This window comes from Aedes albopictus, chromosome 2, assembly GCF_035046485.1.
Source record: "Aedes albopictus strain Foshan chromosome 2, AalbF5, whole genome shotgun sequence".
In the NCBI taxonomy this organism is placed as follows: domain Eukaryota; kingdom Metazoa; phylum Arthropoda; class Insecta; order Diptera; family Culicidae; genus Aedes; species Aedes albopictus.
The window spans coordinates 386,116,763-386,128,992 of NC_085137.1; the positions used below are offsets into that span (position 1 = coordinate 386,116,763).

At 42.9% G+C, this 12,230-nt stretch overlaps 1 protein-coding gene across 1 annotated transcript in view; it reads left to right on the top strand.

Annotated features, from left to right (window-relative positions):
* LOC109399363 (uncharacterized) overlaps positions 1-12,230 on the top strand; it is a gene marked incomplete at its 5' end in the record, with an annotated part of 27,753 nt that continues 15,523 nt past the window's right edge. The window contains 5 exons of the mRNA XM_062848492.1: positions 1-449; positions 786-1,045; positions 1,140-1,353; positions 1,727-2,095; positions 12,014-12,160. Of these exons, the coding sequence (XP_062704476.1) occupies positions 1-449; positions 786-1,045; positions 1,140-1,353; positions 1,727-2,095; positions 12,014-12,160 (1,439 nt within the window). The remainder of the gene's footprint in view (positions 450-785; positions 1,046-1,139; positions 1,354-1,726; positions 2,096-12,013; positions 12,161-12,230) is intronic.

Below are 12,230 nucleotides of genomic sequence, written 5' to 3' on the forward strand. Positions count from 1 at the left end.
CACGTCCTGTTGAACCGAAAACGCGCGCTGTACAATGGTTTCAAACACTACAATCTGCCACCGCTTCCTTTGGTGTATGTGTGCTCTTCAAAACTGTCAAACAAAAAAAACGCCCCTCAAAGATACTACAATCGCGAAGCGGTCGTCATAAGTGCCCTGCAGGTGGAGAAACACCCGCTGACCACTCCGGGTCCCTACTCGACGCCTCCGCTACCCCAGCGGCACTTCCACAACACGGCCATGGGGGTGGTTTCGGCCTTCCAGATGACTCCGGTGCTGAGCGGCCGCAGCGAGGTTTCCACCTCCCGGACCGGAAGTCCGATCCCGCGTCCGGCCAGCTGTGCCAGCGGAAGCTACTACGGCTACTACCACGGATCGCCCCGCAGCAACGGATTCGACATCCGGCACAACTCGCCGAAACCGCACTCATCGCCCAAGATGAGACTGAGGTTGTTTCTCGTTTTTGGATTCCCCATGAGAAACCTTATAAATGTTGTTTCTGTTTTCTCCAAATTGTAGAATTGCTTTTAAACGGTTTTGTTCGATCCACATTTTTTTATGATTTGTGAGCGTGTCACATCCCGTAGTAGATGTTGAAATCAATTTTTTGTTTGTTTCACTAAAAAAATATTCACATTTTCTTGTTTTAATTCACTCTTTCGCTAAATGCATGACTTACCTGATCCGAATTTTTATCGTTATTTATTCCCAAAATTAACACGAAAACTAAATCGTTCTTCCTGGCTGATACTAACTTGCCCGATTGATTCGTCACCCCTCCGTAGATACCTGAAGAGCTTCTTCCCGAAGGCGGACGAAGATTTGATTCTGGACGTGCTGGCCAATGCGGACAACAACGTGCAATCGGCATCGCAACAGTTGATCAAGCTGGGCTACGAAAAACGAGAGCAATCGGCCAATCAGCGCGGCTCGTCCCGCAAGGGTTCCGAAAAGGACGCCCAATCGCAGTCGGCGGCGGACGCCAAGCGCGCCGAATCGCAAACGCCTACTCCTAAGCCAAAGTCGCACGACGAGAAGAAGAAAAGTAAGTTGCTGTAGAAGTCTCCAAAATTATCTATGTCCAGATTTTCCAGAAAATTAAGATTCTATTTTACTAACAAACCCTCAACAATTTACAGTCAAAGCTCGTCTCCAAGCGAAATACAAAGACATTGCTGAACGGATCATCCTGATGGCACTGGAGAGCGTAGACTACTCGGAAGAGCGTGCCAAACAGATTCTCAACATCGTTATCCAAGAAGACAAAGATAAGAAAAAGAGCGTTAAAATCGATGCTCCTCACAAACCGGAAGAGGACAAAGAGAACGCCCAAGCAGGTAGCTCTACGCCAAGGTAAGTCGAACCGTGAGAGATTTGCTTGCTTTTTGACACTGTTCTCAATATACCAATGAAAAATATCGAACAAAACAATCTACCTGAATAACGCTTCAGAGCACTAGTGTACTCTACATAAATATGCATGCTATTGTTTTGTTACTACTCATGATATACACTAGAATAACGATTCCTACAAAAAAAACAACAAGTTTAAGTTCCGCTGTTTATGTTCAAAATTCTTCTCTCCATTCTTTTCTTTTTATCGTTTTAATTCGAAAAAATATCTCACCCACATGTCACCACGCGCAAATTCACGTGAATGCCAAACATCGACGCAACTCAAATCAATGTGTGTATGTGTGCGATGCTCGATCGATCGAAACAATAGCCGCAACAACAGTACATCGTCCAATCACGTGCGACCTCCGAAGAAGGGTGCCGCGTCAACACCGGACGAGCACCCGAAGGCATCGTCGGAGGCCGAAAGCGGCGGCACCGATCCGCATTCAACGGCGGCCGACAACGAGAATGCAACCGATGCTTCCATTGAAATCACCACTTCCACTGCAATCATTAACGATTCACCGCAATCACCACTTTCACCGTCACAGCAGTGCAACGGCAACAATCCGCCACCAGCAGTAGTCACCGAAGGCACTACCGATTCGATCACTAATAGCAATAGCGCAGCAACAGCAACCGCTTCCGCAACTACTAAGCAGCCAAGCCGCGCTAGGGCCAAGACTGATCATGCAAAGTATGGTTTTGATGTTGTGTGGATTGTACCTTATTTTCACGTTTTGCGTTGATTGTTTCTGGAAACGTTTGTTGCACTCTTTTCTCACATTAATTCTTCACCATGTCACATCATTTAACGATTTTCGTTTTAGGTTTTGTAGGGGTAGGCGGGGCAATATGGACACCCTAAGGTTTTTGCCAACTTTACCTGGCAAGATGTCAAAAAAGTTTAGTTTTTTGATACATGTATCCTTTTAAAGTCTATTTAGCATCTATTGCATAAAAATGCTCACGAAGAAAAATGATTTATCCACTTCAAAAAATGTTTTGAAAAATGTTAGTTTTTCATGACCGCCTTCAACCATACGGGGCAGAATGGACACCCCCATGGGGCAATATGGACACCATTGAACTTTTACGAATTTCGTACATTATTTACACCTATAAAATCATTTCATTACAAAACAATTATTATTGATGAATAATACGTCGAAGTAGATCATTTTTGTTCAGTTAATTTAAATTCAGGCTGTTTTGGATAAAGCTTCGTTTTTGTCGGCATGTACAGCTGTGCCTAGAACAACTATTTTTCGCTTCTGTCGTTTTTTGACCAATTTGTTTCACCCTATGTCTACTATAGTGAACATTTAACCGAAAATATACTGAAATCGAAGAATTTGGTTGGTTTGTAATTTAGGTTATATTTTTTCCCTTGCCGCTTCTTTCAAAAAGGTGAGTGTCCATTTTGCCCCGGCAGCAGAAGATATTTCCAAACTTGATTTTTGATAGAATAAAGAAGAAAATATAAACATGTTAAGCATGTAGATACAGCAAAACTACTTGCATGTGTTTTAGAAATATCAGGTTTTGATCGACCTGCAATAAATTAATCACTAAATCTTATTTTAGATGGTGTGAAAATTATAATTTCCACGCACAAAAAACGGAGGACGCAACTTTTTCGTGTAAAATCAAGTATAATTTTAATGTCGAATGTTTCTTTCCTGAAACTACGTTTTAGACAAATGGACTATATTCTCCATTCATTAAAAGTTCAAAAAAGTTCGCATATTTCAAAATATTGAGGGTGTCCATTCTGCCCCGGGTGTCCATAATGCCCCGCCTACCCCTACATATAAGATAAACAACGCTAAATTTCAAAAAGGCTCTGGGTGTTGCTTTATCGAAACTTATTCAAACTATTTAAGTTCTAACCATTTCAGTTTAATTTTTGTATGTGATGAGTCTATAATAAGCACTAGCTGCATACAAAAAATCAGATGGATTGAATGCAAGTCAGCTGAGAAATTGCGGTGGGCGTAAAGTAGGTGGTAGCGTCTAATAGGAGACTCGACTGTATTTGATATGATTATCAGGGAATGAAATTATCGACGATTATCCTGAGGTGGATTAAAACTTTTACTGAAATCCAGCAAAATTCCTGATTCGTTCAGCAAACTCTGCTGATCACCAGCAGCTAAGGTACCACTTTAGCTCAACAGGTGGTGGTGCCGTCGGTGACGCTTGCCGTTAGTATGGGAAAATAACAGAGTTCCATATCTTCGTGATAAAGTAGTCTTCGCTTTAAATCTCCTTGAATTCCCTGTATCGGCGTCAGATGCCCCATTAATCTCCAGAATCCTCTTGAGACGTCCCTGACACTCCCTGAAAACGCCACTGAAACCCCCTGAAACGTAACTGAAACCCCCTGAGATATCCTGAAACTTCATGAGACATGCTATAGCTCCGCTGAAAACCCCCTTATTCTCCCAAAGACCCTCTAAACACCCTTGAAATCCCCTGGAATGTCACTGGAACCCCCTCTGAAATGGACCTGAAACGTCCTGAAATTTCCTCTTTGAAACCTCCTGATACACTTTTAAACAGCTAAAAAACCACCTTTCAGAAGCCCCCTAAAACCTCCAAAAACGCTTCTGAAACTCTCTGACTCGTCCCTGGAATCGCTCAAAAAACTGTAAAACCCCAGGACAGTGCTTGTATCTGAGTGAATATGAAAAATCAGTCGTTAGCGCCAGCCACAACTACGAAGAAACGCGAAAAATGTGCGAAGAAAAACATAATCAGCTGCGACCGCTGCGCAGCGCATTGTTCTTCACTGACGGGTTCTCTCGCGAAGCACTGGACAGACTGGAGATCATTCGTTCTCATCTAGGATGTTCTCACCTACTGCGGTGAGGAAAAAGATGTGGAAATGATTCATTTGGTGCTCCAAACTGTTGCTTTTACAGTTTTTTTTCTTCCGATAAGGGAATGTAAGACGTGCAATGAACAAACGCTTCAGTTTTCGAGCACTGCACTGTCCTTGAAACTGCTTGGAAATCCACGAAAACCGCTACAAAAATCTTGTAACGTCCCTGTAAGTCCCGTAACACTACCCGAAACGCCTTTGAAAATCTCGGATATCCCCTCCAAAACCATTAAAAAAGCTTCCTGCTGATACCGTCTATTGCTCCTCCTGAAACTCCCTGTAGTTCAACTACTTTTTACTCTCACCCTTAGAACTTCCTGAAACGACTCCCTTCTGCATTCCCCCCAAGACGCTGTTCGGGTGCCGTTTCCATTTACCATATAAATGTTTGTGCCTGCAGAATAGACTGACGAAGAGTTGATGCAGTGCTGCGTTCAAGAAGTGGTATATCTTACCCCATTTCACTTTATATTAGAAGTATTGCCTCCTAACTGGAATTCCGGATGAATCCTCTCAGGCATTACAAAGGAATCCTGGCAGAAATTTATGGGGCATCCTGACAAGAACCTTGGCAGAAATTCAAGGTTAATCCTTACATGAATTTTGAAGGAATGCTGACAAAGATTCTGGGGAAATCCTGACAAGAATAACGAAGGTATGCTGACAGCAAATCTGAGGGAATCTTGACAGTAATTCCGGGGGAATACTGAAAAGAATATCGGGGGAATCCTGACAAGAATTTCTGGGAAATCCTTGCAGGAATTTTGGAGGATTCCTAACAGAAATTCCGGGGGATCCTGACTTGAAATCTGGCGAAATTACGGGAGAATTCAGACAGTAATTCCCGTGGAAGCTTGACAAAAATTCCGAAATAATCATGACAAGAATTCCAGGATTCCAGAAAAATCCCGACAAGACTCCCGATAGAGTACTGATAAGACTCCCGGGAAAATCCAAATAAGTATTTCGTGGAAATCCTGACACGAATTTCTAGGGAATCCGAACAGGAATTGCGGGAAATTCCGCAAATTAATTGCCCGTTCTCCCCAAATTGGGAAACTTCAGACAGATTCTGGGGAAATGCTCAAATGAATCCTGGCAGGAGTCCCAGGGGAATCCTGACAAGAATACCGAAGGAATTCTGACAGCAATTTCGGGGGAATGCTGACAAGAATTTCAGGGAAATCTTGACAGCGATTTCTGGAGAATCCTGACAGAAATGTTGGGGAAATTCTGACAGATGTTCTGGAGAAATCCTGACAGGAGTTCCAGGGAAATCCTGAGAAAATACCGAAGGAATTCTGACACCAATTCCGAGTGAATCCTGGAGAATTCTGAAGGAATTTCGGGGGAACCCTCTTTAGACTTCCGTGGGAATGCTGACAAAAAATCCGGGAGAATCGTCACAGGAATAACTGGGAAATCCTGACTACTATTCCGGGAGAATCCTGACAGGAATCTCGAGGGAATTTTGATAGACAGGAATCCAGGGGGAATACAGGGGGAATGCTGACAGGGATTCCAGGAGAATGACGATAAGAATTTCGGAGGAATCATGACAGGAATTCCAGGGGAATTTTGACGAGATCCCCAGGAGAATCCTAACAGGAATTCAGAGGGAATCCTGACTGTAAATCCGGGGGAATCCTGACAAGATTTCCGGGTGAATCCAGGATAATTTTGACAGAAATTTCACTGCAAACCTGACAGGAATCCAGGAGAATCCTGACAGGGATTCCGGGGGAATCCTGACAGGGATTTCGGGAGAATCTTGACAGGGATTCCGAGAGAATCCTGGCAAGGATTTCGGAGGAATCTTGACAAGGATTTCGGAAGCATCTTGACAGGGATACCGATGGAATCCTGACGGGATTCCGGTGGAATCCAGACAGGAATTCCGGTGGAATCCAGACCGGAATTCCGGTGGAATCCAGACAGGACTTCCGGTGGAATCCAGACAGGAATTCCAGGAGAATCCTGACAGGAATTCCGGTGGAATCCAGACAGGAATTCCGGTGGAATCCAGACAGGCATTTCGGTGGAATCCAGACAGGAATTCCGGTGGAATCCAGACAGGACTTCCGGTGGAATCCAGACAGGAATTCCAGGAGAATCCTGACAGGAATTCTGGTGGAATCCAGACAGGAACTCCGGGGGAATCCAGACAGGACTTCCGGTGGAATCCAGACAGGAATTCCAGGGGAATCCTGACAGGAATTCCAGTGGAATCCAGACAGGAATCCCAGCGCAATCCTGACAAGAATTCTAAGGGAATCCTGTCAGGAATTCCGGGGAAATGCTCACAGGAATTCCAGGAGAATCCTGACAGCAATTCTACGGAAATCTTGACAGGAATCCTGACAGGAATTCCAGGGGAATCCTGACAGGAATTCCAGGGGAATCCTGACAGGAATTTTGAGGGAATCCTGACAGTAAATCCGGAGGAATCCTGACAAGATTTCCGGGTGAATCCAGGATAATTTTGACAGAAATTTCACTGCAAACCTGACTGGAATCCCGGAGAATCCTGACAGGGATTCCGGGGAAATCCTGATAAGGATTCCGGGGCATCCTGACAGGAATTTCAGGAAAATCCTGACAGGAATTCCAGGAAAATCCTGACAGGAATTCCGGGGGAATACTGACAGGAATTCCGGGGGAATACTGACTGTAACGACCCGATCAATGTCCGCGTGACCAACCGAATGTCCGAACTAACCAGCCGAATAAAGGTTTACCGCGTCTTGAGAATGCGTCCGTACTGTTGTGTGTCCGAAGCCAGACTGTCGCTTCTCGGTCATCGTCCGACGGATGACATACACTCAAACGTGTATGTGTGAGCGCTATGTTACCAAACGGGGGAGCATCCGCAGGTATCAAATCTGCATCTTTGGTATGACCGTTACACTGACAGGAATTCCGGCGGAATACTGACAGGAATTCCGGCGGAATACTGACAGGAATTCCGGGGGAATACTGACGGGAATTCCGGGGGAATACTGACAGGAATTCCGGGGAAATACTGATAGGAATTCCGGGGGAATCCTGACAGGAATTCCGGGGGAATCCTGACAGGAATTCCAGGGGAATCCTGACAGGAATTCCGGGGGAATCCTGACAGGAATTCCAGGGGAATCCTGACAGGAATTCCGGGGGAATCCTGACAGGAATTCCGGGGGAATCCTGACAGGAATTCCGGGGGAATCCTGACAGGAATTCCGGGGGAATCCTGACAGGAATTCCGGGGGAATCCTGACAGGAATTCCGGGGGAATCCTGACAGGAATCCCGGGGGAATCCTGACAGGAATTCCGGGGGAATCCTGACAGGAATTCCAGGGGAATCCTGACAGGAATTCCAGGGGAATCCTGACAGGAATTCCAGGGGAATCCTGACAGGAATTCCAGGGGAATCCTGACAGGAATTCCAGGGGAATCCTGACAGGAATTCCAGGGGAATCCTGACAGGAATTCCAGGGGAATCCTGACAGGAATTCCAGGGGAATCCTGACAGGAATTTCAGGGGAATCCTGACAGGAATTCCAGGGGAATCCTGACAGTAATTCCACGGGAATCCTGACAGGAATTCCAGGGGAATCCTGACAGGTATTCCAAAGGAATCCTGACAGAAATCTCGGGAGAATGCTGACAAGAATCTTGAGATAATCTTGATAGGAATACCATGGGAATCCTGACAGGAATCCCGGGGGGATCCGGATAGGAAGCCCGGGGGAATCCAGACAAGAATCCAGGGGATATGCTGAAAAGGATTTCGAGAGGATCCTGATAAGAATTCCGGAGGAGTCTTGAAAGGAATTTCAGAGGAATCCTGACAGTATTTGCGGGGGAATCCTGACTAGATTTGCAGGTGAATGCAGGATAATTTTACAGGAATATCAATACAAACCCGACAGGAATTCCAAGGTGAACCTGACAGTGATTGAAATTTCGGGGAAATCCTGAGAGGGATTCCAAGGGAAACTTGACAAAATTCCGGAAGAATGTTCACAAGAATTCTGGGAAAATCCTGACAGGAATTGCAGGGGAATCCCAACAGGAATTATTTAAGATGATTACTTTTCGGTGTCATATAAGGGGGTTAGAAGCAAAGCGGTGTAAGTGACGAAAACTCACTTTGTATTAAATGAGGTTTAATGTTTTGTATGGAAGTTTCAAAATCGACCCAATTTTCTATGATTTGTTGTAATTTTTCAAATCATCGTAAAAAAACTCAAAAAAAAGGTCCTGAAAGCTTGGAATCTGAAGAACTTTTAAATATGATCAGCTCAAAATCGGCAGAATGGCCCCTTACACCCCTTTGCATCTGGACCCCTCATATATAAATTACGCAACGAACCCCTTTCTTTTTCCTTGCGAAACGGCCCAACTGGGACAGAACCTACTAATAAGCTTAGTGTGTTATGAGAACTTTTTTTGACAAATGATTATTTTACAAATCATGTCTCAGAATGTCATTTGAAAAGGGAAAATAAAGCAAACAATGAACTGATATGTAATCAGATACCGTATTCTTTTCAGATATTTCTCCAAATGTTCCTGGTCGGATTCATACAGCATTTTTCGCTGAAATACTTTTTAGACTACACCCTGGAATCCTTCGAGCAGTTTCTGTTAAGGTTACTCCAGAAATTTCTCCAAGGATTCCTCCAGTCCAGAGATTATATCGGAGGATTCCCCTAAGAATTCCTTATATTGATTCTTCTTGGAATTTTTGAAGGAGATACTCTTGGGAATCCTTCAGAATTTTTTTCTAGGATTGCTTGCTACAGGAGTTTCTGTTGGAATTTATGTAACATTTTTCCTCCATCAGGAACTCCAGTTGGGATTTCTCAAGAAATTCCTGTTGTAGTTACTCCAGCAATGCCTTCTGAAATTTCCCCAGAAATTGCTGCTGTGATTCCTTTGGAAATTCTTTCAGAAATTCCTCTAGGGATTCCTGCAGAAGCTCTTCCTGTGATTCCTCTTGGTGTCTGGCCATTAGGCCGAATGTCATTTTGCCGAATAGGCCATTTGGTCTGATGCCGTTTGGCCGAATTATGATCGAAAGAATTCAGAGGCGCGGGCAAACTCCGGGTAAACAATAGTGCGCGCAGTGCTTGCAAAAATTATTAACGAAGATTTTCACTATAGGCTTTTCTTTCTTGATTAATTTATTAGGAACCTTTGACGTTCCAACTATCAAATTCAGAAATATTTCTGTCTTACAATTATAGGCAATTATTGCTAATTTAACCATTAAAAGATTAACCAGCGTTGAAAGTCGTAGATGTTTCCTACTTTAAATCATAGTTTTTTTTCGATATACACTGATGCAGAGAATAGTGGCATATTCACTTGACTTCCTCATTTCTTTTACGGCCAAACGGTATTCGGCCAGACGACCCGCAAACCTCCAGATTTGATCTAACCCAAGTAACACACTTGTCACAGAAGAGTCACGGCGGCGCAAGTTTTTTTTGCGTAGAAGTCACTGTGACCTACTTATAGCAAGTAAGTATTTATTTGTTAGAAGTAAGTCACAGTAGCTTTTGCGCAACAAAAACCTGCGCTGTCGTAACAAGTGTGTTACTTGGGAAGGTTTCTTCCAGGGCCTCATGGAATTTTTCAGGAAATTCATCTTGGGATTGCTCCAGTACCTAATATCTACTGAGACTCCTAAAATTGTTCGTGCTGGAGTTTCAACAGAAATTTTTGCTGAAATGCCTCCAAAAATTCCTCCAGGGTTTTCCTAAACATTGTTCCACAGATTTTTAAGGCATTCCTCCAGAAAAAGCTTTACTGATCCATGGTTTTCTCCAGAAATTTATATTTCTCCCACAGGAATCAATTAAATTCTCTCTGGATATCCTTCCTAAAATTCTTCTAGGGATTCCTCTAGGGATTGCTTCAGTGACGTCATAATTTCATACTATGATTCTTTTAGAAAATACTTCAGTGATTCCGCTGAGCTTCCTCAAGCAATTCCTGCTAAGGTTTCACTAGAAATCCCTTCTGAGATGGTTCCAGAAACTCTTTCAAGGATTTTCTGGCGATTGCTTTATGAAATTCCGCTGGAATCGCTACATGGATTCAGTGTCACAAACAAAATAAAATAATAATTGAAATATCGCAAACTGGATTTTTGTGACAATTTCACAATGCGATATAACGTGAGTAGGGGCTCAAGTTGACCATATTTGTATTATCTGATGATTCACCTTAAGCCGAACAAAGCTTCGCTTTGCGATTTTCGGGCTATCACTGCGAATTTGTGAGCATTGCACTGCCTTGTGCAGCATAGTTGTCCCATATCCCTTTCGTGACGAGCCAGCACAATTGTGCTGTTGAGCGATAAAAGTTATGCGTATTTTTTCCTCTGTTTAATCTTTGTCCTATGTGATGTAAATTGTTTCAATAATTCAGCCATTACTTATACTTGTATGTATGCAAACAAACTTCTGTTTATGTTGCCTTTGAGATTAACCATAACAAGTTAAAGAAAAAGTGGACAAAAACCGTAAAACAAGAAAAAGTTTTATCTGTCGCATATTTTTTATTTCCGTTTTATCTAGGTAGTCGAAGCAAGAAATCGAAAGACAAAGTGTAGTTCTTTCAAATGAGGAAACATTATTGTTGTTTGGTTGGGAAATCTAAGAGTTCTGGAGAGCCAAAGTTTAGCCATTTGTATGGAGATTTCACTTTTTTGCACTCCGTCACGAAAGGGATATTCTATGGGAATCTCTATTAACATGGGAGAACTATGCTGCACACGTTAGTGCACCAATGTTGAAGAATCAACATGAATTAGTTTCAATACATAGTATATTAATAATAATTGACTATTGGCAGGTACGAAATAGATCCACATTCTGTTTTGTCTCTGACGGAAATTTTCAAATTTTGTCTCTATCTCTTCAAGATTGAGATAAATGATTATTGGCGCGTCTTCTTTGTTGTTTGTTTAGCGTCTCTCTTCTGTGATAATTTTATTTATTTACTGAGCATTGATAAGCAAGTTATGACACATAGTCATACTAGCCCTTGAATCACTAGCCAATATCACCTCTCACTATATTGTTTGGATTGATAAGCCAGTTTTCGATAAAGCAACACAGATAAAACACCCAGCAGAGCCCGAATACGAAATCCTTCTCATTTAGTGAAACGCATTTAACACCGATAGCACATAGAACGAAAGCCACTCGCTTCAACATCGCTATCACCGTTACTTTTAGTGAAGTGAACAGTCGCGTTTACGATCATTGTTTAGTTTTCTTTATGCAGTTTTAAATATTGTCAGCTAAACATTTCAATAGGGTTAGTCATTGAAAACATGCGTCTTTAGTTCAATATTCCATAAAAAAAAACAAGTTGATCAAACATTTTTATTGAAGAAAATTTTTTTCGTTTCCTAAGTTAATCCTTTGAAATGTTTATTTTATTGAATGTTAAAGCCCGTTTCATAAAATCAATGCAACAAGCTTATCCCTTTCTTCCGTTTCCGTTACCAAATTCGCTCTCATCTCTTCCGGTGCACTCTCTCCTGTATGTATGCTCATTTTCTCGATTCGATCTGCTCTTTTTTCTCCATTTCGTTTCTCGTTTCTCTTCCCCCTGCTAAACGAAAATAAAACAAACAAAAAAATCCCTGCATTACCTGTTGGTTTGGTGTCGTCGCAAACGCATCGCCCCGCCCCCTTTCGGCGTAATGTTAGGTATTCTATTTTTAGAAGCTCCTCGTCCGAGGACGAACTGGATGCGGCGTCGCCATCGGCAGCGATCGGAGACAAGATGACACCCGGCGTCAACGTGCCCCGAATCGCCAGCAAGGGTCCCAATGCCAAACTGTTCAAGGGTCCGAACGACGATCTTCTGCTGTGAGTATATCATGTTCGGGAGATATTGCTGTATATCGTACGTTAAGCATTAAACGTGGCTCTATATTTG